The sequence below is a fragment of the Sorex fumeus genome, unplaced genomic scaffold (genome assembly GCF_029834395.1).
Source record: "Sorex fumeus unplaced genomic scaffold, SorFum_2.1 ptg000014l, whole genome shotgun sequence".
NCBI classification, from domain to species: domain Eukaryota; kingdom Metazoa; phylum Chordata; class Mammalia; order Eulipotyphla; family Soricidae; genus Sorex; species Sorex fumeus.
The window spans coordinates 18,076,513-18,104,472 of NW_026606071.1; the positions used below are offsets into that span (position 1 = coordinate 18,076,513).

The 27,960-nt window shown below is 41.9% G+C and overlaps 1 protein-coding gene across 2 annotated transcripts in view; it reads left to right on the forward strand.

The window, feature by feature from the left end:
- SPATS2L (spermatogenesis associated serine rich 2 like) overlaps positions 1-23,243 on the forward strand; it is a 199,766-nt gene extending 176,523 nt beyond the window's left edge. For both annotated transcript variants that reach the window (XM_056111822.1, XM_056111821.1), the window contains 5 exons: positions 6,183-6,241; positions 13,001-13,110; positions 15,165-15,267; positions 18,783-19,003; positions 22,333-23,243. In XM_056111822.1, coding sequence (XP_055967797.1) covers positions 6,183-6,241; positions 13,001-13,110; positions 15,165-15,267; positions 18,783-19,003; positions 22,333-22,731 — 892 coding nt within the window. In that variant the 3' untranslated portion in view covers positions 22,732-23,243. The remainder of the gene's footprint in view (positions 1-6,182; positions 6,242-13,000; positions 13,111-15,164; positions 15,268-18,782; positions 19,004-22,332) is intronic.
- The last annotated feature ends 4,717 nt before the right edge of the window (positions 23,244-27,960 follow it).

Sequence of the window (27,960 nt, forward strand, 5' to 3'; positions counted from 1 at the left end):
AGTGCTCTACCTCTTATGCCCATACCTCAGATTTGACTAGCTCTCATTGTGAAGCAAATTGGGGCTACTACCTGTCTAAACAAATGTTCCTTGGAAGCAAGCATGTGGGCTTTCTGGCATTTGTATTGTCTGTTATCACTCCTCTTAGAGGTCCTGACTCCTACCCACTATATCTAGGAACTCAATTCGCTACCAGGGTTTTGTTGGCACCCTCTATCCTTCATCTGGCACCTCTTCCAGATTTACCTCTCCTCTACCTCCTAGAAGATGCAGGACAACCTTCCAATGGTTCTAACAAAATGCTTCATGATTCTACATTGGCAGGCCTTGGGGCATTTGGAAGGGGTTGGACCTGGTCTTTCCTCTTGAGCCTTTGCTTTGAGCTGGTACTGGCTGGTGGCAATCCTGGCTCCTCTAGGTCAGAGAGAACAGACCTCCTCTTCCATATCTGCTTCCAGTTCTTCCCTTCCATCAATTCTGCTACCTCCAAAGCAATATTCCCAAGAAACCCTCAGGTACCCCTTAACTGAGGTTCTAGAGCTGGACTTCTTTCTTCAGCTTTGTCCACTCCTCACCACTTTTCACTAGAAAATTTTTTATGCAACCCAAGGTATATAAAACAGTTATACAGAGCAAGCATCTTGCAGGTAATAGATCATAAATTTATTTTAAAGTCTATATTCTGTGACCCCTACACACACACATGCATGCACACGCACGCGCGCGCGTGCACACACACACACACACATACACACACATATGTGCTACCCTCTGTGGGGTTGTGGCCCACATATAAGAAGCTGGTTCTAGAGGGAGTGTAGGGCGCTGCCTTAGGCTGGCACCTGATCCGGGTTTAGGTTCAGCCTCTCAGTTGGGAGCAGGGGACTGACTCAGCAGGGATGTTTCAGCCAGCCTTTCTGCGTGTGAGTTTTGCAAGCAGTCATACTTATTGGTGCTTCAATTACTAACACACTAGAGGACAATCTTTAGATGAAATACCTAGGGGAATGGAAGCTTGGTTTGATGCCAGCCTCACCGGCATTTTCACATCCTCAAGTGAGCATTAAGCAGATTTGCAATTTATTGTGTATAACCTTCATCCTCCTGTTGCTGGCCTAGAGGTCTGAACTAACCACAGAGTGAATATCCAGCTTTGTTTAATATATGTTAGACCTGGGGTAATGTATTACCAACCCCTAAATGTCCATCCAGTAAATTCTCTGCGCACATGATTGTGCTAATAAATTTAATTAACAAAATATTTAAAAAAAAAAAAAAGAACCTCAGTCTCATAGTGGCTGGTAAAATGAGCAAAGGCCTTTCTTTTCACACACTGGCTTGGGAACTTGTCCTGTCTGGGGACTAAGGGGCGCCTATAGGGGGCTGTCCCAGCACTCTCCCTGCCCTCTCCTCTGATGGCCTTCCCAAAGGACATCTGAAGATATTCGTTACCTCATTCACATGTGCACTCACATCCCTCAGTGTGCAGCGTGCATGTTCTCACTACCTGCAGACACTCCTTAGGAACCTTTCAGTTGACTGAGGTTAGGGCAGTTTCTGATTTCTTCTTGCCTTCATCATTTTTCCCCTTCCTCTTTTGTCACTATTTCCCCAGTAGGTTTGATGGGTGATGAGTTGTTTCACCTTGTCTTTGCTCTTCCAGAAAGAATGTAAGATAGTAGGATCCTATAACCTTCTTTTAATCCATGACTGTATTCCCCTCCCAAAATCTCTTTTTTGTTGTTTGTTTTTGTTTTTGAGCCACAGCCAGTGCTGCTCAGGGTTTATTTACTCCTAGCTCTGTGCTCAGTGATCACTTCTGATGGGCTTAGGAAACTATACGGGATACTAAGTATCAAGTCCAGGTCTCCCACATGCAAGGCAAGCACCCATAGCCACAATACTATCACCCTGGTCTCACCAGCCCTAACACTCTTGCCTGGGAAATTATCAGGCATTCAGCAAATGATTGATGAATGAACATTTTATTCACTTTTCTCTTCTAGTGCTCCCCTCTGAGAATTAATCCTGCACATCCATCCCAACCCCATGCACCCTTACTTAGTTCTCAGCTGTAACCTATAAGTCTCAGACCCTCTGACTCCAAGAAGTTCTTTGTCCCACCAGGCTCTGATTTCTCCAGGCTCTTCTCTACCCAGCTGTCTGTTTCCTGCTTCTTCGTTTCTTTTCCTTCTCCTCCCTTTCTCTGGAACAGTGGGCATTCAGGCATTTTCTCCAGATTTGCATCTTATCTCCCTCATAGTTTATCCATCCACCTCGTTTTTCAAAACTGACATAAACTTACCCTCTCTAAAAAGATTCTTAAAAGTCTAGATTTGCTTGGCTACTATTTTAAGTGAAACTGTTATTTGTAAATTTGTCAGAGAAGCTGAAGATATGTGATAATCAAGGATATGAGCCTGTTGATTCACCTAGCATTTCATACAGCTAATGGGTGTTATAGGTGGTCTCTGGGAGGAAAGGGAAGAAATTAGTCTGAGACCCCCAGAAAGGCAAGCACAGATGGAGGAGAGACTTCTTAACATCTACCTTTTTGTAACACATGTTTCCTCTACTTAAAAACACACTGACATGATACCTGTGTAATGTCAATAAATAATGCATCATATCATCTGATATACTAGATATGCCAAAGTGACCATATGCAGTGACCTTCAGCCATATGTGTCATGGAGCTCACTGCTGTCCGCACCTGATGGATTAGGCTTGGAGCCCAGTAGTACAGTTTGCCATCCAGTGCACCCATCAGTTCTTTCCAATAGGGTTTCCTGATTGGAAAGATCTAGCTTCTCAGCACAAGCCCTTTCTGCCCAAATGTTTGGCTTAATGAGGCTCCAAACCCCTCAGATATATCCAAGGGGCCACTTTTTATCCTGAAAAAATATCATAAATATTTCCTCTTAAGAGGAAAAATCTTTAACACAATACATCTTAAAAGCACCTCTGATGGGCCTGGGGGAGTGCATATGGAACAGTCTGGGTAGTAATGTTGTGATGATTGCAGTATAAGGAAACATGTGAAACATGAGTTCATAATGAAACTATGCAAATAAGCAGACTTATCATTGGTTACATTGGAAGATGCTAAGGAACCAAGTATTATCTTGAAAACTTGAATAATAAAAAAGAAAGAAAAATAACGAAAATAGAAATAGAGAATCAGGATTTATCCTGCTTTATCTAAACAAATGGTTCTGCATGATAACCAAAAGGGAATATTTATCCTTTTGGAAGAATCCCAATAAATAAATGAAGAAGGAATGATAGAACATGATTATTCCAATTTTGCAAACCCTGTTGATCTAAACAGTGATCATCAATGGCTGCTGATGTCAAAAGGACAAGAGACGTGGGGCCAGAGTGGTCATACAGTCTTGTATAAGGTTAGCCCAGGTTTGTTTTCCAGCACCCTGTATTTTTCCCCAAGCACACTAGGAGTTGATCCTTGAGCACAGAGTAAGGGATGAGCTCTGAGCACAGTTGGGTGGGGCCCAGAAATCAAGAAAAGAAATAGAGATGGCCATTTTATTTCTTAAAGAGTTATTATCAGGTATAGAAACATGAATACGCTCACTTGTATTTTTCTTTACAAGAGGAAAATCTGTGAGTTGCTTCATTTTGTTTCTGCCAGTTGAAGCATAAAACAATGTAATTCTCCTGAAATTAAAAAAATCTGAATCTAGGCAAATTTCTTTTTCTTTCTTTTTTTAAAATTTTATTGAATCAGCATGAGATAGTTACAAGCTTTCATGTTTGGGTTACGATCACACAATGATCAAACACCCATCCCTCCACCAGTGCACATACCAGTGCACATTCCCCCTGCCTTCATGGCAGACATGATTCCCCATAATCTCTCTCTACTTTTGGGCACTATGGTTTTCAGTACAGACAGTGAGAGGTTATCATGTTTGGTCCTTTTATCTACTTTCTGCACACATCTCCCATCCCGACCGATTCCTCCAGCCATCTTTTTCTTACTGATCCCTTCTCTGTTCCAGCTGCCTTTCCCCCTTTGCTCATGAGGTAGGCTTCCAACTATGGAGAAATCTATCTGTCCCATGTATCTACTATCCTTAGGTGTCAGCCTCATGTTATGTTGTTTTATACTCCACAAATGAGTGCAGTCCTTCTATGTCTGTCCCCCTCTTTCTGACTCATTTCACTTAACATGATACTCTCCATATCTATACATTTATAAGCAAAGTTCATTGATAAGCTGTCATTTCTCCTGACAGCTGCATAGTATTCCATTGTGTAGATGTACCAAAGTTTCTTTAACCAGTCATCTGTTCTAGGGCATTTGGGTTGTTTCCAGATTTTGGCTATTGTGAACAGTGTTGCAATGAACATATAGGTACACATGTCATTTCTACTGTGCTTTTTTGCATCCTCAGGATATATTCCCAGAAGTGGTATTGCAGGGTCATATGGAAGCTCAATTTCTAGTTTTTGAAAGACTGTCAATATTGTTTTCCAGAAAGGCTGGACTAGTGGGCATTCCCACCAACAGTGAAAGAGTGTCCCTTTTTCCCCACATCCACGCCAGCACTGGTTGTTTTTGTTCTTTTGAATGTGTGCTAGTCTCTGTGGAGTGAGATGATATCTCATTGTTGTTTTGATTTGCGTCTCCCTGATGGCCAGCGATGTGGAGCATTTTTTCATGTGCCTTTTATCTAGCCAAATTTCTGTGCCTGGTAACAAATGAATAAGAAATATAAATGATATGGTTAAATAATACCGTAGATATACTATCAGCACAATTCATATGCTAGCCAGGTCTGTAGACCTGTAGCCAACCTACTTTCTTCAGCAAGTAAATTGTAAATGGAAGGAAGCCCTCATTTAAAATAGATCTAAGAGTGTTAGATGACTCAAAGGGCTGGAATGTCCACATTTAGTACAGGTTTGACTATGTGTCTCCACAAGCACTGCACCAGGAATAGCCCCTGCACCAAGAGTGCCCCCATCAAAAAACAGATTTACAACACAGTCTTGTTGTATATAGACTTTTGAACTAGTTGAATAGACTTTATTATATCCCAGATCAAATGTATTGGAAAAACTGTATGGGCCAATTGGAGAACTTTAAATAGATAGCTGGGAACATTAAAGTATTATTAATGGTTTTAGATACTGTAGTAATACTGTGTCTAATTATACCCCCAGTAGTCTTGTCTTTTTTTTTTTTTTTTTTGCTTTTTGGGTCACACCCAGCGATGCACAGGGGTTACTATTTGCTCTTCACTCAGGATTTACTCCTGGCAGTGCTCGGCAGACCATATAGGATGCTGGGAATTGAACCCAGGTCAGCCGTGTGCAAGGCAAATGCCCTACCCGCTGTGCTATCGCTCCAGCCCCAGTCTTGTCTTTTAAATATATACATTATTTATGGTTTGAAAAATATATTTATGGTTAAAAATTAAAAGTTAAAAACTGACATCTAGCCTTACAAAGACATAAGGTATTTTGTCAGTACATATGTCAGTATTGTTTCTGGGAAGAGAACTAAGCTTTGGGATGAGAGAGACATAAACTTGCAGACAGATGATGACCTGTGCAGATAATACTTTTTCAAAGGGCTAATCAGAAATTAAATGAAATAGTGTTGTGGGGGAGTTCACTTGAAACTTAAAATCCTTATCAGGGGAATGGGTATAGACTCATATTTCAGAGCATAGAAATAGGTGACCCTGTGTCTAAAGTGGGTTCCAAAACCATCTGTATCAACAGTTCCCACTGCTGTCCAGAATCCCAAGGGTGAGCCTGGAGATTTCCCAACTGCAGGCAATGATCACCTGAGTGCCAGCTTTACGAACACTTATTACGTTGGTTTGGAACTTGGGGATTTATAGAGCAAAATATTTCCAAATTCAAACTTGAAGCAGAATAGTTCTGGAAGTCCAAAAGCCTTTGTTCTTTTTAAAGATTTTCCAACTGATTTGATTAGCAGACATGACCATGTGCTACTTGGGAATGGCCCTTCCATGTTGCCTCATTTTTAGAAAAGCCGAGTATGCTGCTGGCATTGTAACACAAAAATCTTTATGGTCATTTTGTGTTTGTTTCATGAAAATGATTCTTCTTTGTACTTATGGTACTTACCAAAAGTTTTATCTTTGATAAAGAGTTTTTTGCTTTTGTTTTTTTCCCCCCCTCAGCATCATTGACAAAGAAGTTTCATTAATGGCAGAAATGGACAAAGTGAAAGAAGAAGCCAGTAAGTTGGTTCTTTGATTAAAAAACATGGTGGTGGGCCAGAGCGATAGTATGGCAGGTAGGGCATTTTGCCTTGCAAGCTGCGATCTGAGTTTGATACCAGCATTCCATATGCTCCCTCGGGCACTGCTGGTAGTACTTCCTCAGTACAGAGTCAGGAATAAGCACTGAGCATCACTGGGTGTGGCCCCAGAACAAAACAATTAATAATAAACATGGTGCTTTGAAAGAACTCTCCCAAACAAAACCAATTCAGAGAGCAGAGTGACAGTGATACAGATTCCTAGTGGGGTCTTAAAATTTCCTCCTGGAATTCTGGCTCATGAGTTCTGTAACCTTGGGCCCCTCACATAGTGCCAGAAACCTCGATAAATTCATGTGGCAGAAGGATGGGAGAGGGTGTCAGCTGAGTACAGTGACTCAAAGGGAAGTTTTGTACAGATGAAGGTCAACTTGATAGTCAGTTGAATTAAAAAACATTTTATCAAATTAATTAAATTTTAGCCATACATTTTCAAGTCTTCGCAGCTTAGAGATCTTGCTATATTTCTTCTGCGATCATATTTTTCACTTGTTTTTTTTTTCTTAGCGTCAACACCAAATTTAACAAATACACCAGTAAAATTCATCTCATTTAAAATTTAAATTCTCCTTAATATTTTGAATTGTATTTATCCATTTAATATATCTGTGGAGTTTTTTTGGAGCATTTCAAATACCTGAGAATAATAACTCTCAAACATGGTGGGCTAAGTCTCCAATGCTTTTAAGCATCTTTTCTAATATTAATAATTAAGACTTAAAGATGTACTAAATGAAGTTTTCTCAAAAGACTCCATTTTTATTTAGAAACTTCGGTTTACAAATTAATCCAACTTGTTGACAACTGCCAATTTAACGCCTGTAAAGAAAAACTCTTTTTAACTTGAAAGCACAAGTGTGATTGTTTAGCATGCCAAATACGTTTAAATAATTAGCCCAATCAGATCATCTTAATCATGGCAAGACCCAGAATATGAGTGCTCTGGGTTTGACACATTAGCCAGATCTTTACTCGACTTCTCACTGTCCTCTGTTGCACAGGCGAGCACTCTGCAGCTGGTCTAGCAGAGTTACCATCTCATTGACGCTAGGGTCCCCAAACTGGAGCCCTACTCAGAGTCATTTCCAGGCCAGCATTCTGAGCCCTCTCCTTTTGAATTCAGTCCACTATGTTAATGGGAACCCTAAGACCATATTTTCCATCTGGGATTTCGTTTTCTAATCCTCATTGCCCAGGCATTTCAAATTTTTCATCCTTGCCCAAACTTTATCTCAGGAAATGGATCAGTGGCAGTCTGTGTCTCCAACCAGGCTTCAGCTAAATTCCTTTATCCTTGACTGGAATGCCTTTCTTTTTCCAGAATGAAGATTGTGATCCAATTCTTTATTCTCTTTGCATTTTACTTGTCTAAGACTTTGATCAAAGTCTCTAATCATTTTCTGGAAAAATAGCTATCAATATTTGTGAAACAATATTTATATATAATTGTAAACAATCTTTTAGTATCTAAACGATAGCAAGTTCTGTTAAAGGAAACTAAATGTGATCCAGGATTAAGCTGTGGAGTAGATATATAGTCTCTTTGATTGTGAAATTCTTCTTTAGAAGTTTGTTGATTTCTTCAGTATAAGGAGATTGCCACATAGATTTTCTTTCATTCTCAAGATTTAAATCACTTTATTTTTCAATTTCATGTCCTGCTGATAAAAATTCTTATCATCAACACTAACTCAAAATATTTTCACTAGCACCAAAATAAAAAGTTAAAAGCCCTGTGTCGGCACCAAGCAACGAGGAATCCCACGGCTCCATTCAGTGTTCTCACACCGCTTCCACCCAGGACGGCCAATGCCAAGGGCAGACGAAGGAGGAAACAAGGGTCAGGCTGGGTTGTGATCAGTTGCTGTGTATTCCATTCTCCCCACATGCCTGTTCCAATCTCACTAAGCCCCTCATTCCTCTCTCTTCCTGTCTCCCTCACTCGTCTCTTCGTGCTCCTACTTGCCTGCCGCCTTGGTGTCTCTCTCTCTCTCTCTCTCTCTCTCTCTCTCTCTCTCTCTCTCTCTCTCTCTCTCTCTCTCTCAACTCTGCCCAACTTTCCCACCATTGGAGGTAGCAACCACACCCAGGTCTGGTAGCACAATCAACATATCAAAGCCCTTCCTGATCACCTGCAGCCTACTCAAGGGCAAATACCACCTCAGGGTTTCCTCCTTTCCTTAGTCCAATAACTTAATTAACATCTTAATTCTGCTTCTTAATATTAGTTATTTTGTATGGACACAGTAAGAGATATATTGAGGTGGTTGGGTGACTCTCCTGGGGGCATCTCCCTGTTGATCTCAGACTAGTGCTCAGACCAGGTTAATCTCTCCTAACCCTAGCAGGGTCCTAATCTAGTTATTACTTTTTGGATCATGACAGAATTTGTCCATGACAATGCTCTTAACTTATAACTTATAATTAAGTATTATGGCACTTTGGCCTGGCCCATTTCGATGCCAGGGTAGCTCACAGCTTGCCCTGGGTTTATTCAGTCCTTCGTCGGTACCCCACTTTTGGGGTGCTGGGCAACTGAGACTTAAGTCGAAAGAACAGATGCCCAGGAGTGAATATTATTCGGAGTCAATTAACTCCCAAATTACAAAAGCATAGCACTGTCTTTCTGTGTCTATAAAAAAAGGATCTTGCTCTGGATTAACTGTGCAATGGATTTAAGGAGAAGAGAAAAGCAATATTTACAAGTTAACAGAGTCTGATTAGAAGATAAAGGTGTTTGGAGGCAGAGTGATAGCACAGTGGGTAGGGCATTTGCCTTGCACGCTGCAGACCCGGGTTCTATCCCCGGCATCCCATATGGTCCCCTAAGCACTGCCAGGAGTAGTTCCTGAGTGCAAAAAAAAAAAAAAAAAATAAGGTGATTGACCTGATGGGGAAGCAGAGCACAAAGAAAGAGCAGTGGGAGCATTGTGATGGGAGTAACCCTGTAAACCTAAGCTCCCTGTGGCAAGGCCGAAAGGACAAACCAATATTATCCTACAGAGCACATATGCTCCTTCTTAGAATATGTGAATTTTCTTAAAACACTCCAATTCTTTTTTTTTCTTTTCTTTTTGGGTCACACCCAGCAATGCTCAGGGGTTACTCCTGGTTCTGCATTCAGGAATTACTCCTGGTGGTGCTTGGGGGACCATATGGGATGCTGGAAATCGAACCCGGGTCAGCGACGTGCAAGGCAAATGCCCTACCCACTGTGCTATTGCTCCAGTCCCCCAGTTCCATTTTTAATACGTCTTGTGCCTCCTTCTTGGGACAATAATATTCAATGCCAGGACCTTTATTAGGAGTCAGTTCCATTTTTAAAACTCATTCAATCAATAAAGATTTACTGCTCCTTCTCTTGTGCTCAGCACTGTGAAGAAATTAGGACAGATAGCAAACTAGTAAAGTTGTCAGGCTAGCTGAAACTGCCACATGGGTCACCTGGCTCACCTGATTGTAGTCATTGCTGGTACTGGTTGTGGTTGTAGACCTTCACAGCACCTTAGGAAAGCCGCTTTTCAGTGACAAAGGTGTTCAGTAAAAACATCTGGGTCTAGGTTTCACCCATTTACTGGCTGTGTGAGACTTTGAACTATTTTTTCTTCAACTTCTCAAAGTCTTAAGTTTCTGTTTTAGAAAAGGGGAATAGGAAGAGGACTGACATCAGATAGTTACTAGAGAGATCCAGTGAGAAAATACAGGCCAGCTACTTAGCACGCTGCCTGATACTGTCTCTGTGCAAAGAGGAAAACCCTTATTGATGAAGAGGTTGGAGTATGTGACAGTCAACAGGCAGCCTGTCTTTGGAGTGTGCCTCCCTCTTGACCTGCCTTGCTCCACAAATAGAGCAAGAACGCTGAATTTCTCCCCACAAAGTATAAAACTGCCTTTGATGCCGTCATCTTGAACTTGCTTTATGGAAGTCTTGAGTATTTTTCACATTTTTTTCATTTAGTACACAAGGTATAAGCCATTTTTTCTTAATTCTAATCTGGGATCCTATGTCCTTCATGGCACCTAACACAATGCTGGGAGGGGGGGGAACATTTATTACTTCCTAATGTTTCAATAAACCAATGCAGTGATTTAAGTAAGATCCACTTCTAGTGAACATTACCTCAGGAAGTACATTCTAGGTCACTATATTTCAGTGCATTAGAAACTTTTGTAATGAGCATTTGTGAGTGTATGAAGCAAATATTTTGTGTAAGTTATTTCATATGATTCCACAAGAACATTCAAGTTACATATGATTGCTACATTTCACAGACAAGGAAGTCAAGAGTATTGCAGTGCTAAGATCTGCTTTGCTGTCAAGACACTTTGTGAATGAAGAATTACTTCTGTCCCAACTCCCAGTCTCCTCAACCCCCAGAATTTCAAGAACACCCTTTGCTGAATAGAAGTATTTGAAAAGTTATAAAATATTCCATGGTTCAAATAATATTAGCAAGCTTCCAAGAACTTCAAGAAATTTATAAATCTTTTGGAGAAAATGAATCTCAGCATTTCAAATACTGTTTATGAAAGTACATAAATAATATTAATCAAGTCCTTAATTCAGTGAAAATATAAGCTGTATGGAACTGTCATCTACAGATTTCTGAAAGGATGCTCCTTTCAAGACATACTTCATACTCTATTTTAAATTATAGGCTCAATGAATCTTAGGATCTAATGTGTTTTGTTTCTAGCTTTTGTTTCTGTGATTGATGTTTTGAGGTAAAAATGTTGGCTTCCACCAAAGGATACATTTTGACTTTATATCTCAAGTTTTGAGAGTTTTTCACTTTTTTCATAATGAAAAGCTTTGAAATGTTAATGAGACTATATGTAAAACTCATCTCAACACTTGCTGATGCAAAGTATTCATTTCCATGCACATTTGCATGAGTGTAAACTCAGAATTTATTGGTGATCTTGCACCTGCATTCCTATTTTAGGACCAATTTATAACTATTTCTAAAAAAACTTTGGTTTCATATGAATGCCCAAGTTCTACTTGAATCAAAAAAGAACAATTATCCTTAATTGTCACCAATCCCAAAAAGGAGCCTTTAAAGAAAATGAAATCCATTTAACTATGTAGTCACTCTGGTTCTGCCATCCCTTGACTACTTTCTTGTCAACTGAGAGCCTTCAGGAATTGATTTTTCACAGGAATTAAGCACTTCATTTTATCATCATGGAATCATTTTCTCATGCTCCAGACCCTAGTCTCCCATCCACAGGTTGAATTATAGTGGCAAATAAATAATCGGAGTATCCTTAACATTCTGAATCGATCCCTGCCTGTAACACAGGAATTTCAATCTTCTTTGCATAGTCCTTCTAAGTCAGATATTGATTCATCCTTTGAATTCTTCATGTCAGAAACATATTGGCCACCCACAAGGCCCAAGCCTTTCTCAGTATCCTCAGTGGATATGGCAGTCTTTGCCCAGACTGGAGATTATGGAAGACAGGCAGATAACATTAATGAACAGGGCCAGCCAGGAGGGGATCCTGGCAAACTGAAAACTAGGCTAAAAGGGTCGTGACTTCACTATAGCCAGCCAGCTGTGGCTAGAATTTTTATTATTTTAAGAGAAGTTCAAAGACCTACTTTAAAAATGGAGTTTCTAACTCTCCAATGTGGGCAGTTTATTTGTAGTACATGAAACAATACAACATACATACCCTGTGTGTCCTCTTTTTATGACCTCTGGTTCTAACCTAGGATGTCATTCAGTTACACATTCAGTGTTCAAATGGAAATTCCTTTTTCTCCCATCTGGGCAGTAATTTTTTTATTTGTTCTTCTATATTCTGAAAGATCCTAAGCACAGATCAGCCTCTGTCCAGCTATATGGCATTGCAAGTGGGAAGCAGAGGAAGTCCAGTAAAGAATCAAGGCTTAATTGCAGTAGTTGGGCAGATGAGTAGGCTTTATGAGGTATAGATTACTTGTTTGATTGTCATCTCCACATTGGTGTCTGCATTGTAAAAAGTTTCCAGTCTGTCTGAAGACTCATTTATGGTTTGCAGGAAATCTCAACTCTTCTCAGTTCCTTCTTTTTTTTTTTAAACTGCTAGGTGGGGGTCATTTTTCTTTTGTGGGTTTTTGGGTTAGTTTTTTGTTTTGTTTTGTTTTGTTTTGACAATGTACAACTTAGAGAACTTGTGCAGTCAGAAGTAGTATTATTTAACTCTGTACATTGCTATAAAGCCAGTCAAAGTTGGTCCTTGTCTAGTCAAGAACAAAATGTGAATTTGACATATGATGCTCTTAGGCGCCAGCAGTAGACCCATCCAGCGCATGGTTTTCCTCAGTGGACGCCCTGTGTCAACAGTATCACTCAGAGAGGATTTGAATCAGTATCTTATTTGGGAAATACTTCTGAGTAATGCATAAATTAAAAATTTCAAATTAAGTAAGTGAGATCAGATGCCAGTAAAGAAAATGAAGGAGAGATTGTGGGTGTAGAGTGAATCAGAAGGGCTGATATTTGGCGTAGCGTTTGGTGATGAGGACGGAAGGAAAGGTGTGGTTAGTAGTCGGCACCGAGGGCGTATCTGGCTCTGAAATGGTACCACAAAGCAAGCGGTCCATGGAAGGAGAACTGATTCCAGGAAATTCGGCGATTTAACGTTTGAATCTCTGACCCTAACACATCATTTCCTCTTATTTGGCAGTGGAAATCCTGACTGCTCGTCAGAAGAAAGCAGAAGAACTAAAGAGACTTACTGACCTAGCCAGTCAGATGGCAGAAATGCAGCTGGCCGAACTCAGGGCAGAAATTAAGGTCAGTTCTCAAATATGCCAGCCCAAGCACTGAGCCCCATTATGTTTGTTTCACATCCACAGATAGTTGCTCTCTGAGGATCTAACATCATACAGCCAGCTCTCTTTCACAGGGTTGAAATAGAGGATACAGAAGGGTGAAGAACCACCAAATTGCTGTATTTAAGTATAATGTGGTGGAAGAGATAGATTATTATAGAGGAAAGGTACAGGCCATTTTCTTAGTCACTCACCTAAAAAAAAATGTTTTCAACCATGAATTATACCAGGATGAGGGTTACTACTCTCATTATATGTAATTTATGTGTATGTCTATAAACATGCCCACATATGAATGCTCACTAAGTCTGAGTGTGGTGTAACAATTAAGACTTTGAAGAATGCATGGTATGTGGACCTTTCCTCCCAATAACTTTTTCTAGCTCAATTGCTCTGTTCTCAGGGGTACATACCACCACAAGTGTGTATTTATCCAATTTTTTCCATTGCAAGCAACAGAAATTGACTTTGCTGACATCAAGAAGGACTGAAATGGAAAGGGTATGCTTGGAATTCCCCAAGGCAGAGTGTGATCTCAAAAGTCCAGGCTACAGTTAGGCAGAAACACAGGAACTAAAGGTTACTGTGATTACCAGATACTGGTGGGGCAACTGTCCTTTGAGCTGGAAGTCACTGGTTGCTGTTAGCTTTATAAGTAGGGCCGTCGCTCAGCTGCATTTACAACAGGTTGGAGAAAACAATTGAACTTTCAGCTGCCTCCATTCTGATTAGGCAGGAGTGGGAGGGCCCCCAGGATAAGCCCCTCCTCAAAAGTCCCAAGAAGTCTTTCCCTTCTCACTTCCATAGTCTTTGCTGCCTCCCATACAGTCAAATGCAACAACTTCCTGACTATTCTTTCTGCTCTCGCCATATTCTTTCAGCTTGTTGATTCCCCTGAGACCAGAATTAAATGCCCAGAGCAGATCTAGTCTCCCTCAACATGGCCTATCCTTCCTATCAGTACAAAATCCACAACTGGATTCCAGCTCCCATATTCTCCTTCTTAGAACAACCAGTAAGGAATACAAAGGGATCAGCTACCAGGTCTGTTGAAATCAACCCTTAGTACTAGTTTTATTTCTAGATATCAAAATTTGATTCATCATAAAATGGTCAACAGTACAGGCTGTGGGATGGAACAGTCCAGTTCTGAGATTTCCAGCACTCAGTTCTCTTCCTTTGATATAGAGATAATAATAGTAATGATTTCGTAATACTGTGATTAGATGAAGATGAAATTATCTGTAAAGAATTTGGCCCATGTCTGGTACGAATCTCATAATTTTCTTTTAATGTTCTAGTGCAGATGCTTTCTCTCCCACCACATTTCTCCCATCCCCAAGTAGGAAACTAGTTCCTCCTCGTTGATTTTCCTAAAACACCCATACCTGCACCTGAACCTACACCTGTAACTACATTGTTCTACCTGGCACTGTGGTGAGTGGTGTCTGCTTCCCTTGCCACATGGTAAACTCCCTCATGGAGGAACTGAGTCATAGTTATTTCTGTATTTCTGGCTCTGTCATCTGCACATGAGCTTTATTTTAAATGAATTAGCAAAACCTCTCTTTCCTCATTCTTTAATAGCACTTGAAATTTCACCAGCCATGAGAAAGTTCTAGCCCCAACAGCTTTCGGACTTGCTGGTCCCTGATGTAGCAAGGTGCCTAGAGAGGGTTACAGATTTTTCTCTTTAAGGATTATGACCTTAGGCGACCACTGTCCAAGGTAGCAACCCAGAAAACCACTGAGAGAATGTGAGGTGCTCGAAGCAGCTGCGGGCACAGAACACACAGCAGACGTGCAGACACACATTTGTCAGTTTTGTAAGTCCAAGGTAAAACAGGGCCTCTACACATTCCAGAACATGAAGGTGACCCTGCTCCTGGCATGTGAGAGTGGCCCTGGTGCAATGTTGGAGCTGGACCGTGCGTCGGTGGCAGTGTGAATGAATCTGCTCTGGCCTCCATTGGATCTGTAATTGTGCGGCTCCTGTTTTCCTTCTCTTCCCTCCAGCACTTTGTCAGCGAGCGTAAATATGATGAAGAGCTCGGGAAAGCTGCCCGATTCTCCTGTGACATTGAACAGCTAAAGGCCCAAATCATGCTCTGCGGAGAAAGTGAGTTTTGCATACTTGCTAAATAATTCTGTGTGAGTCAGCTTGATGCTATTTGGAATGGATAACGGAAATGTCAGGTGCGCGGTCCCCCACTGGGGACTAAAGTGAGGTGTAAAGAGATTTAATGATCTAAGGTCATGACACAAGTCACTTGAAATGTCAAGGTTTGAACTTAGAGCCTTCAAATGCCACTGCCCATCAGTAAATCCCCAGGATTTATTAAACGGAACAGAACAGATCAACTAGTGTAGACCTTTTGCAAAGTTTTCTTAGGCACTGCCGGATAAACTGCCTCTCTGATTTCAGACAGCCAGGTTGGACAGAGACCGGTTGCCCCGAGAGCGAGTCAGTCTAATAAGTGGGGAACAATGGGCTGTTGTGCAGGGCCCGGCTGTTGCTTGTATGCCTCTGAGTGAAGTCTGCGGATAATGAAAGACTTCGCTCCAGCCATTAGCTTCCGGCTCCTTTCCTATTAAGCCTTAATTAGAGCCGCTAATGTGCAACCAAATTGGTGGATATTTCCCCCTCATCCAGCCCACCCACTAGGTGGGAATGAGCCCTAACGGGGCCTGGAGCATGTTCCCCCAAGAAAAATTTGACTGGGAGAGAGGGAGGATGTTGAATGAACAGCCTCCTCATCTGCTGAAAAAATTCTAAATTTGGCTGTATGGGTTTGGTTTCCTTTTTGTTTTTATGAGCATAAAAGTGCTAAACTTGATATCAGAATGAGAGAGCAATATTAAATAGCACATTTCATGCTTTTGTGAAGCCTTCACACACTCTGCACGTGGTATCTGCTATACAAATGGCATATCACATGTGAAATTAGAACTGCAGAGTATGACTCGCTCTACTTCATACATCTATCATAGATAGCATTTTGCTCCTGTCACCTCACAGTATATGCGAGATGTGTTTCCACGTTGATATATTTTAAGTGAGTGTCCATTTAGTAATAATCAACATGACCACTCCACTTCTGGTAAACTTTGAGTGACTTCCACATTTTCACCATTGCAGGTGAAAACGCTGTGAGCATCCTTATTTACAGATCCTCCTCAGTGATCTGATTTTTGGATTATATTGGTTTCTAATTATTTTTCCCCACTCTGTGCTCCCTCTAGTGTGAAAGTATCTACCTACTTGCCATCCCCCACCCGCAGCTTTTATCTCCACTCTAAAAAAGCAGGCATTTCAGGCTGGAGATACAGTACAGCAGGTAGGGTGTTTGCCTTGTGTGAGGCTGACTCTGCACCCACAGGGTCCCCCGAGCTCTACCAGGCAGGATCCCTGGGCACAGAGCCAGGAATAAGCTAGAAATAACCCAGGTGTGGTACAAAAAAGAAAAAAAAAGTTTCAATTAAAAAGGCAAGTGGTTCTGTCTTCTATTTGGGAATGTAACTCTTTCCTGGCCTGCCAGAAGATGAGGAGACCCTAATGCAGAGTGACTATTCTGAGGGGGAAGAAAGGGGTTAGGGCTGGCTGGCACCTCTTTCCTTCAAAGCTCTTCACATGCCATCAAATTCCCCCTCCCCACATTATATGGCTGAACGCGTCTGCCACAGTAGTTTTTGAAAGACCCTTCCTGCTCAGCTTTGCTGAGAGCACCTGGACAGCCCGCAGCTTCGGAACAGAAATAGTGGTCTCTGGGCTGTACGAAGCTATAAGCCCGGGAAGCTGAATCTAGTGAGCACAGGAGCCACTGGGACAACCACGCCCCCCCCCCCCCAAGATGCTGCCATACCTTACCTAAAAAAGGGCTTCATCCTTGTCCTTCCCTTCTAATGTCCCGTGATCCCAACTTGTCACGCCTAATCCTCTAGGAGAACTTTGGGATTAAGTCTGATCCAACAGAGGTAGTAGAGAAAATTGCTTTTAAAAAATTGGTGACAATTTTAAAATTCAAAAGGTCTTGCTGTCCAGCCTGGCAGTGCAATTCTGATGAACTGCGAGAGGGAAATGAGGACTTTATCCTTGAATTGATTCTTGCCAGCTCCGCGTCAGTGCAATCACAGAGAAATCATCCCATCAAAACCCACCCCTTTCAAAAACAGCAGGAATTGGGGATAATAAACATTGAACAGGCCTGCCTGGGCCCGCTGGGGACTGGTCTGATTAGCTGGCGATGACTTTCGTATTGGGATTGGTGCAGATCTGCAGCACAACCATGAAAAAATAAGGTTGATAAAAGGCCAGGTAATGTAGCTTTAGAGGAATAGAAAAGATGCTTTCAAGGCCAGCAAGTCTAGGTCTCCCGGTTTAGTCAGAGACAGTTCGTGACCTGGGGTGATAAAACCCTTGTCCTGGGCTTGAAGAGCATCACAGTGCTGACAGACCAGTGTCCTGCACCCACAGTCTCCCTGCAACTGCGGTAAGAACCAGCTGGGTTTGGGGCTGGAGAGGTAGTACAGTGGGTAGGGTATTTGCATTGCATGTGGTCAATCCAGGTTCAACCCTATCATCCCATTTGTCCCCTGAGCACCAGCAGGAGTGATTCATGAATGCAGAGCCAAGAGTAACCCCTTGGTTTACTAGCATGGTTTACTTGGTTTACTAGAATGACTGTTAGTCATTCTAGCAGACACAGAATGACTGCACTCATTTGTGGAATATAAAGTAAAAGAATGGGAGACTAATACCCAAGAATAATAGAGATAAGGGCCAGGAGGATTGGTCCACGACTTGGAAGCCGGCCTCACATGCTGGGGGAAAAGACAGCTGGGATAGAAAAGGGACCACGAAATGAATGATACTTGGAGAGCTCGCTTGGGATGGCAGATGCTTGCTGAAAGTAGACTATAGACCAAACATGATGGCCAATTACTACCTATATTGCGAATCATAACACCCAAAAGGAGAGAGAGTAGAAAGGAATGTGCCTGCCACAGAGACGGAGGTGGCAGGAGGGATACTGGGAATATTGGTGGTAGAGAATGGGCACTGGTGGAGGGATGGGTATTCGATCATTGTATGACTGAAACGTAATCATGAAAGTTTGTAAGTCTGTAACTGTATCTCATGATAATTCATTTAAAACATATATATATATATACATATATATATATATACACACAGAGAGAGAGAGAGAGAGTAACCCCTAAACACTGCTATGTGTGCCCCCCTCCAAAAAAAAAGTGGCTGGGTCTTCAGGACCTCCAAAAAGGGTTTGGCGATGGAGCACTCAGGAGACAGTGTGTTTTGGACAAAGCTAGGGAATTCTCTTATATGTCTTGACCTAAAGAGCAATATTAAAGTCACTTCTATATGTCTTACTTCCTATAAATGCCTCCCACCATGGATGATTATCCTGTAATCACAGTTCAGTGATTCTCACAGAGGAAATTTGAGGGGGCCTCTAAGCACCAAAGTGCCCTTTCAAATGACATCTTTCAAGAGAAAGTAACTTTTCTTAATTTTTTTTATAAAGCTTCTGCCAATTTCTGCCTCTCCTAGTGGATTACCGAGGCACTGGTGTGCACGGCACTGCCCATAATGCCTGTGCTTTCTGGTTGTAGTTACTCACCCAAAGAACAACTATTCCTCAAGAACTCCCTGCAGTTCCCTGCAGCCTCTGCTGAACGCCCACCCAGCAGCCTCTGGGAAGCAGAGTAATTTTACCCGGAAATCATCCAGCCACAACAAGGCCTCTGAGGGGAAATCAGCCAACCCCAAGATGGTGAGCAGTTCTCCCACCAGCACCGATGTGGCTCACCAGGGCGTGCCGGCAAACAAGCAGGTAAGCCCGTCCAGGAGGCACCTGGGCCTATGCCAGGGAAGAGGAACTACTTGTTTGCAGGGGATGAAAAAAGCCATTCTTAGACCAGAGTTCCTGAGTGTCACACCAGGTCCTGTCACCACCAGCAGCATCACCTGGCTGCTCCCGGGAGCCCTAGGAAGCCACACCTCCGAGACAGCCCCCCACCTCCTCCAGTGGAGGAAGTGACCTTTGTATCATCTTGAGTCCACACAAAGACCCTGCACTTCTCATGCCCTTGAGCGCCACCTCCACCCTCAGCCCCCGTCCCCCTCCCCTCCCCCCCAGCTTGTCATGTGGACTTGAGAGTAAGATTCAGAGTCTGACAACTAATACTGTTAGTGGAAATGTAACACTGAATGGAGGTTCTCAGTGGCCCCCGATAATCCACCCGGGTCTTGTAGGGCTGTGCCAGGACCACCAAGGTCACACCTAGTAGTCCTGTGAGAAGAGGCCATGTGCCAGGGAGCGCCTCAATCATGCAAGGCATGTGCTGTACCCCTTGGAGCTACCTCCACAGCCCTTGCACTTATTTTTTAAGGTCATTTAATTCCCATTTATGTTTAGCTTAACGGCCAAAAATTTAAACTTCTTTCCCTGAACTTTCAGTAAAGAGATGACATCTTTTAATGATACTACCTATTCCTCTCTATTCTGACCCTAATAATAGGAGTTTCCAAGTCGCCTCTTCTGCAACTGCTTCTCCACTGCAGCCTTAAGAAAGGATTTCCCCTTCCATAGTTAGAGAACAAGAGCAGGATTCAGTGATACAGAAGTAGTACTGGCTGTAAAAATACTTTTCCGTGATCTCTTAGCAAGCAAGTTTGAGTGAAGGGATTTTGAGAAGGGGGACAGGACACGACAGAGAGTACAATGGTGGACACTTGCCTTGTACTGCCAGGTATGGTCCTTGTGCACAAGGCCAGAAGTAATGCACGGATGTGACCCAAATATAAAAACGAAAGCATTCCAAAGTATTATTTTTCTGTCAAGTGCTCTGTTGGATTTTTTGGTGTTGGTCCATAAGTTTTTTTGTTTTGTTTGTTTGCTTGTTTTTTTGCTTTTTGGGATCACACCCAGCGATGCACAGGAGTTACTCCTGGTTCATGCACTCAGAAATCTCTCCTAGGAGTGCTCGGGGGACCACATGGGATGCTGGGAATCAAACCTGGGTCTGCCACGTGCAAGGTAAACACCCTACCCACTGTGCTATTGCTCCAGCCCCCTGGTCCATAAGAACTTTTATTATGAATGATGCTGACAGGCATTTTCCTGATCCCAAATGTCTTCATGAACTTCTAAAAAATACTCAAACTAGGAACATTTCATATATTCATGGGTGGCATGTCATAATCATATCTGAACATAGCTTCACAGATTTCATCTTTTGCTCATTATTAAATGCTATATAATAGTGTCTGAAATTCAGTCTGAGTAATCACTTTGATTTCTATAAAAACAAAAAAGGCCAACATTTAAGGCCTCATATACTTTATATATTTAAGCAGTTCAGTGGAGCAGAGCATGTGTAAGTTGATTTATATATCTAAAAAACTGTAGACCCAGTCAAGAAGGACACGTATGTGCACTCTGTGTTTTAAAGCAGCATTTCTCACCGGGTGATTCCAAGGAGGCCACAGCTGATAACCATGTATATGGAGAGGCCAGAGCATAAGACTCAGGAGCAACAAGCAGGGGTGGGGGACACGGAAGGAAATAAGGTTGGAAGGAGGCCATGGTCAGAAAAAGGTTGATAAACACTGGTCAGAGTAACCCCTCTGGTCCTTTCCCAAACATGATGCTCCCTATAAGCAAGACCAGGGAAATGGGACTGCCCAGAGCCTAAACTCTTTCCTTCTGGAAAATGCTCTGAAGACTTGAAATTTTGGAATTCTATTCCCTAATGACTTCAAGGTTACTCGTAGGGTCTGTTTAGGCCATTTACCATATACCTGATGGTGTTTGCCACACAAGATAGAGTATTTCCCACACATTCGTGGGCATGAAGCTTGCCATACAATACAGGCTGGGGTTCAAGTAGAAAGAGACAATGTGTGCCTGCATTTGTACTCTTGCCCCATGCCCTGAATTATTAGGACAAGTCTGCCCTAAGCCTATACCATCTGGTCCCAGTGCACAAGTTAAGAAATTCAAAAAGTTGTTTTTGTTCATGTAACAACCTCCTTAGGAATCTTGAAACAACATGTGAAGTGTGTATGGCTCCACCATTTTCTAATTAGAGATCTTAGGCAAGTGCCTTAAACTCATTATCTTCATCTATAATAAGATAGAACAGTTAATAGCAGCTCTCTTAAAAGATGGCTGTGCTAATCAGTGAAATGACACCTGGTAAATACACGTCTCAGCACTGTTACTGAGTAATAAACATTGGTCACTGTTGACCATATGGCACTCCAAAATCTTTGCTTTGTGTGGAGACATACAAGCTAATCCTCAGCATTTTTCCTACTTATCCATTAATTTGTTGCACATTTGTTGAAGAAACAATTTCTGGGGCTGGAGTAATAGCACAGCGGGTAGGGCGTTTGCCTTGCATGCAGCTGACCCAGGTTTGATTCCCAGCATCCCATATGGTCCCCTGAGCACCATGAGGAGTAATTCCTGAGTGCATGAGCCAGGAGTAACCCCTGTGCAACGCCGGGTGTGACCCAAAAAGAAAAAGAAAAGAAAAATGATTTCCTAGTATAGTGTTTTCGAATGCATTGACTGAAAAACTGCCAAAAGGAAAAAATACCTCTAAGAAAATGCAGGTCACCTCTGTCTCACCAAGATCTATCACATATGCCTCATCCCTGTTTGAAATATCCTTCTAAGATATTTCTGAACCATAAGATATTTTTTTCTTAAATAAAATAGTAAAACTGCTTTAGGACAGAAAAATTACAGAATTCTACATTTTCTTTCCTGTATGTAATTAGAATTAATGTGATAGTTTACTCAAAATGTCACCAAAATTTTCATGATGGAGAATCATCATTACCTGCCTCTATGTTGCTTTTCATTCTAATATGTTTTACTCATACTTTGGGGTTTTATTTCACCTGGTTGTTGAACTGTCTTACACTTTTCTTTCAGCATCAGTAATTTTCTTGGTGTTCCATTTACAAGACAGTCTGCTGCTCTTTTGAGATTGAGGATTTTATCAGCTTCACCTCCATAGCACTCGTCATACTCTTCGTGGCGTAAAATAATATACCAGCAGCTTAACGATCTAACTTCCCTAACGTCTTTTGGCTTCATCAATGGTGTTTTGGCCTTTTCTCACACCACTCTGTCCTTTTTTTTGGTAGAATGGTTCTTCCAGCCAAAGACGAAGATTTAATTCACAGTATCACAACAACAGGCTAAATGGGTCCGCCAAGCCCCAAGGTGGTGGTAATGAAGCTGATCCAATGGCAAAGACCAACAACCGCCATGAACACAGAAGACCACCCCACAACGGCTTCCGGCCCAAAAACAAAGGCAGTGCCAAAAATCAAGAGGCGTCATTGGGAACCAAGACCCCTGAGGCACTGACCCATTCGGAGAAGCCACAGCGGCGCAGACAGCATGCTGCAGACAACTCGGAAGCAAGGCCTTTCCGGGGCAACATGGCCAGGGTTTCCCAGTGCAATCTCTGCCCCACAAGAATAGAAGTTTCCACAGAGGCCACGGTTCTCTCTGTCCCAGCTGTGACGTTGGTGGCCTGAGCTAGGGGAGAAAAGGAAGAAGAAGTAGTTTTCACTCGGTTTTGGTTCCCTGCCCAAGGTGCTGACCCAATTCGCTGCCAAAAGAGAGTCAATCCGAATATCCAAACCCTGTCTGGTTGTGTCATCCTCTCTTAATCATTTTTACTAATTCTAATAATCAGCTCTAGCTTGCTTCATAACTTCCATGGCTTTGCTTGATCTGTTGATGCTTTTTCTCATCAAGATGTTGCAGCATTTTAGCCAGGCAATATTTACTCATTTGTTAGGTAAAATCAAGATGTGGCTAAAGATCAGAGGCTCAGTAGCAGCCTATGTTGTAGCAGTGCTGTCAGTCCATTGATTGTCTTTAGAGAGTTAATGTTGAAAAAAAAGTAATTCTTATTGATCAGACAAACATGATCTGCCGAAGACACATGCGCTTTTGTAGAACTTAACATCTGGTGTTTTTCTGGAAAAAAATATATATACATATATTGCTTTATTTGAAACAAATTAAAATATGCTGCATTTGACACATGGCTTGTTTCTTTTATTGATGCTCAACTTACTCTTGAGTGGTCCTTGCAGTCTTTGAAGGTACTGTTAGAGTCAAGAGATTTGCATAGAGTACTGTTTCTCCTGGGACAAGTTTCCTTTCAGAAAAAATAAGTTCCTGCAGGTGGCCCCTCCCAGACCATTACCCACATACAAATGGATATGCACCCTAATTATGCTAAACTCCATGTGATCTTTAAGAAACTTGGGTTCTGCTAACATAAACATCAGCTCAGCCAGCTTAAAACAATAAAGGGAATGGAATAGTTCAGTGATAGAAAAGTCCAGTATCCAAAGATACCTTTAGTCCAATTTGATCAGGACTACCACTCTTTTCCCCAGATTCGCTTAGTTCTCTCTCCTTAGGGTAATACTATATTCAGAATGGTAGCAAATGGCCGCTTTAAGATTCAAGCCCATCCTCCACCATGTCTGGAAGAAGCAGATCTCTCAGCAGCACCACACGGCGAAAAGGGCTTCTTGGGGGATCCTAGCAAAGCTCTTGCATGTCATTGGTCCAGGTTTCCACTAGGCTTGTCACTAAACCAGTCATCTAAGTGGGAAAGGAGCAGCAGCTGAGATGTGCTAAGTACACTGATGAATCAGAGTTCAACCTGGGAGTTAGGGTGTGGCCAGCTACCCAGCAGCACAGAGCAAAGAATGCTGTTACCCCAAGAAGGGAGAGTGCAAACTGAGGCCAAACCTCAAATAGCCCCCAAACAATCCTTCTTTGCAAAGCAGCTCATGAGAGCACTGCTTCCATTGAACTTCTGTGTGTCCTAGAGGAGGTTGGGCCTCTTAAAAGACAAGTGCTTATATTTAGTTCAATATTAACACTTTTTCTGACATCCCTGGTTCATTGGTTCTCTGAGCAGCTGAACCTGCTGGCCACCTAAACATCAATTTCTTTTGCTTAGGGCAAGAGGATATTTGCTTACACTCTAGAGCTTTCTGAGGTCCCTCGGTGTACCCAGAGATTTAACAGGAGTTTTAAACGTTAAGTCACATTCCGAGAAGGAAGGAAGAGTTGTTGGTTCAAATAAGAAAGATAAATGTTCAGAACTATCATCCTCGTGTACTCCATCTGAGACCCAGAATTTTATATTCTGCTAGGCTGAAGGACTTTGCACAAATCTTATGTAGCAAGATTTGGCTCATCACTGAAAAATGTCACTTGGTATGTGACCGTTTTAAAGATGAGTCAAATAATTCTTGCAGCAAAAAAACAGCAGCTTGGCTGGGTCAGAAGTACAGCTGCCTTTGTTGGGGTTGGCCCATGCTAGCTTCAACCTTGACTCACTCACATTGCATTGTGGGATAAGAAAGCTCAAAGGCATTCCTCAGCACATAGCAAATGCTCCCAGATCATTGGAAAGTTTGGGGGTTTTTTTTAATGCTAAAAATCATTTAAAACTGCTTACATTTTCTCCTTTGATTTTTCCCTTTTTGTATATCCTAGGCATGTGAACATTTACTAACTTGTATTTTTGGAATTTCAATATTTTGGTGCCAGGGTCAGACCATTCAAGCACTGTATTACATACCTTCCTCTGTTCTTGTGGAACCATTGGTGTGAGACTCAAGAGCTGGGTGGAATGCAGTTCTTTTGAAATGTTTTAAACTCCTTTTAAAAACCACAGACTCTGAGGGCTTTATCATCGTTGTCTAATGCACAATAGCTAAAGAATAGTTTTTCTCCCTTAAGGAATTCTTTAGTAAAGTCTAAAACATTTAAATACCTGGGAAGATTGAAAAACTTTAAAATTCACCTATATTGTATAAAGACTCCCATCTGTGCAAGATTCAAACCTCCCTGTTGGGCTCCCAGTTACATTCCAAATTTCTATTTCATTTGAGAGAATCTCTATATACCCATCTCTGTCCTGTTGAGCCTGTCTTACAGATGCTGAATGCAGCAAGGCTCAGACAGTTAAGCACAAATCAGTTTCAAATTTCCCCTTAATAAGGGCTTACCTGCATATGGGGGGAAAGAACACCTAGAAGTACACCATATGCAATTTAAAACTCACCTCACAAGGGGTCCAATTCTGCTATCTTCAGAGATTCTAGTTAAATTTTCTTAGGGACACTAAATGAGCTTAATGGAAAATGTTGCCAGACCAAAAGCAACCTGCAGGGTTTTTGCCGAAGTAAGAGATTTGGGGATTCTGACTGTCTGAAAGCCTAGCTTTAAATTGCAATCTCCATTTAACCTTGTAAAGAGGGTATTTAGGACCGAGGCAGTTCTTTTGGAGGGGAGGGGGTCTAAAACAGTTCTGTTGTTATTTGTGGAGTGCATTGTGCCTAGTCAGCAAATAGTTAGGGAGAAGCCTGAACTTAACAGCACCTTAGCTTTTTGTTTTTGTTTTTATGAGAATGTATTCCCATTTATTTTTCCCATTTTCTAGTTTATATTTATTATCTTTAGGGATAGCTTTGTATCTGTTGTCATATTTGTTATAACTGTGATATTGCTGGGCTGGAGCCATAGCACAGCGGTAGGGTGTTTGCCTTGCACGCGGCCGGCCCGGCTGAGCCGGCTTCTATTCCTCCGCCCCTCTAGGAGAGCCCGGCAACCTACCGAGAGTATCTCACCCACACGGTAAAGCCTGGAAAGCTACCCGTGACATATTCAATATGCCAAACACAGTAACAAGTCTCAAAATGGAGACGTTACTGGGCCAGCTCAAGCAAATCGATGAACAACGGTAGGACAGTGCGACAGTGATATCGCTACACTTTGATTTTTTCCTTTTTTTTTAATAGCTTAGTTTATTTTTTCAATTGAATCACCGTGAGATGTACAGTCCCAAAATTGTTAAGCACCTTTGACTCAAAACTGCCTCCTGTATCTCACACTGCCTGTTGAAAGCGCCCTCTCGTGGTCAACCTGAGTGTTTCCTTGCTCAGCAGATAAGTATCAACAAACAGAAAGAAAGCTAGTCACTTGCTCCCACATTTCTTAGCAAACTATAAAATAGCAAAAGACAACAATCAACATTAACTTGATAGCCTAACGCATTTCTCCAGTATTTTTCTGAAAGTCTTAGAACAACTAAACTGCTCTAAGTTGCTGAGGAAAAAGAAATCATTAAATCCCAGGGAATCTGTTACCTTGGAATGAAGTCCCTCTGCAATACCCGACATTGTGTGCTATTAGGATTTTTTTCATATTTTTGGTTTTTCCAACAAGACTTTATAAATCCTAAGGAATTTTTCTGTCTATTCTTCAAGTGCCATATATATACATATATAGATATATGTATATATGTGTATATATACGTATACATCACAAAACTGAAAACTTCTGTAGAAAATAAAGTGTAAAAAGCACTTATTATAAAGAAAAAGAAACCACTTTTTTTAAATCTCCAGATACTTCTGTCGAACTAGACTAATCTAATCCTAGCCTTCTGTGGAAGCACACGCTTTCCGTAAGTGATCATTTTTATGTACCAAGCCAAATCAAACATCATCATCCATCTGCCAAGACCTGATGCACAGTAGGCATTTAATACTAAGAGAGAGCAGATGTGAATGACTGACCAAGCCTATAAAATTGTTGCTTCCAAATGGTTTGTGCAAAATATCCCAGGAAGTCAATTATAGAGGAGACAGGAAGATCCCAGCAGCTCAAATTCCCACCAGGTGACGCCTGTCTGGATTTGCCTTCCCAATCCCACTGCCCCACATCTGTGTAAACGTAAGCTATTTCTAAATAATCATTACCTGTGTGTAAGTGAGGCTAGTAATTCTACTCAAGGCTTACAATGAGAATGGAACAAGGCTAATATTTACAAATTTCTCTGACACTTTGTATGAGTCAAATTCCATAGGCAGTTAACCACAGAATAATGAATGGAGAGGTAGATGATAGACAGATAGATGGATGGATAGATATAGATAGATAGATAGATAGATAGATAGATAGATAGATAGATCACTTGTATCACATGTCATCCCGTTGCTTATCAGTTTGCTCAAGCAGACGCCAGTAATGTCTCCATTCATCCCTGTCGTGAGCTAGTGTAGCCCAGTGGCATCTGCTTGCTCCAGGAACACAAAGAGCCTCAAACCATTCGTTCAGGGTCTTGACAAAGAAGTCTGACCATCTCATAGGTGGACAACCAGGCGTTCTTTTGATGTCCCGTGGAATCCAGTCAGTAACAGCTCTAGTCCAGCAGTCATCTCTGAATCGCATTACATGTCCGGCCCATCTGATTTTTGATGCCTTGGCAAACGAGACAGTGTCCCTGATTTCCAATCGTCGATGGAGGTCGGAACTCCGGATTCCTTCTCTCGCTTGAGTGAAGCGTGATATTCCAAGCATAGCTCTTTCAGTTTCTTTTTGGGAGACCTGAATAGCATTCTAACCTGTTTTCATAGGCCCAGGTCTCTGAGGTGTATATTAATACAGGAAGAACAGTGAAGTCGAAAAGATGTGCGTGCCCAAAGCTAGAGGTTCTTTGTCCTCTTAACAATTCCTTTGACGCTCTGAAGGCATTCCATGCCACTCTCATCCTCCTGCGCAGCTCAGGTGCCAGGTCATTCGTCACGTTGAGTTCTCGACCTAGGTACACATAACTGCTGCATTCAGAGATTTTCGTTCCATTGAGACTGAATGGAACGTCAGGAACGAGTCCATTTCTCATGAACATTGTCTTCATGAGATCCAGCTGCAGTCCAACCTTTCCA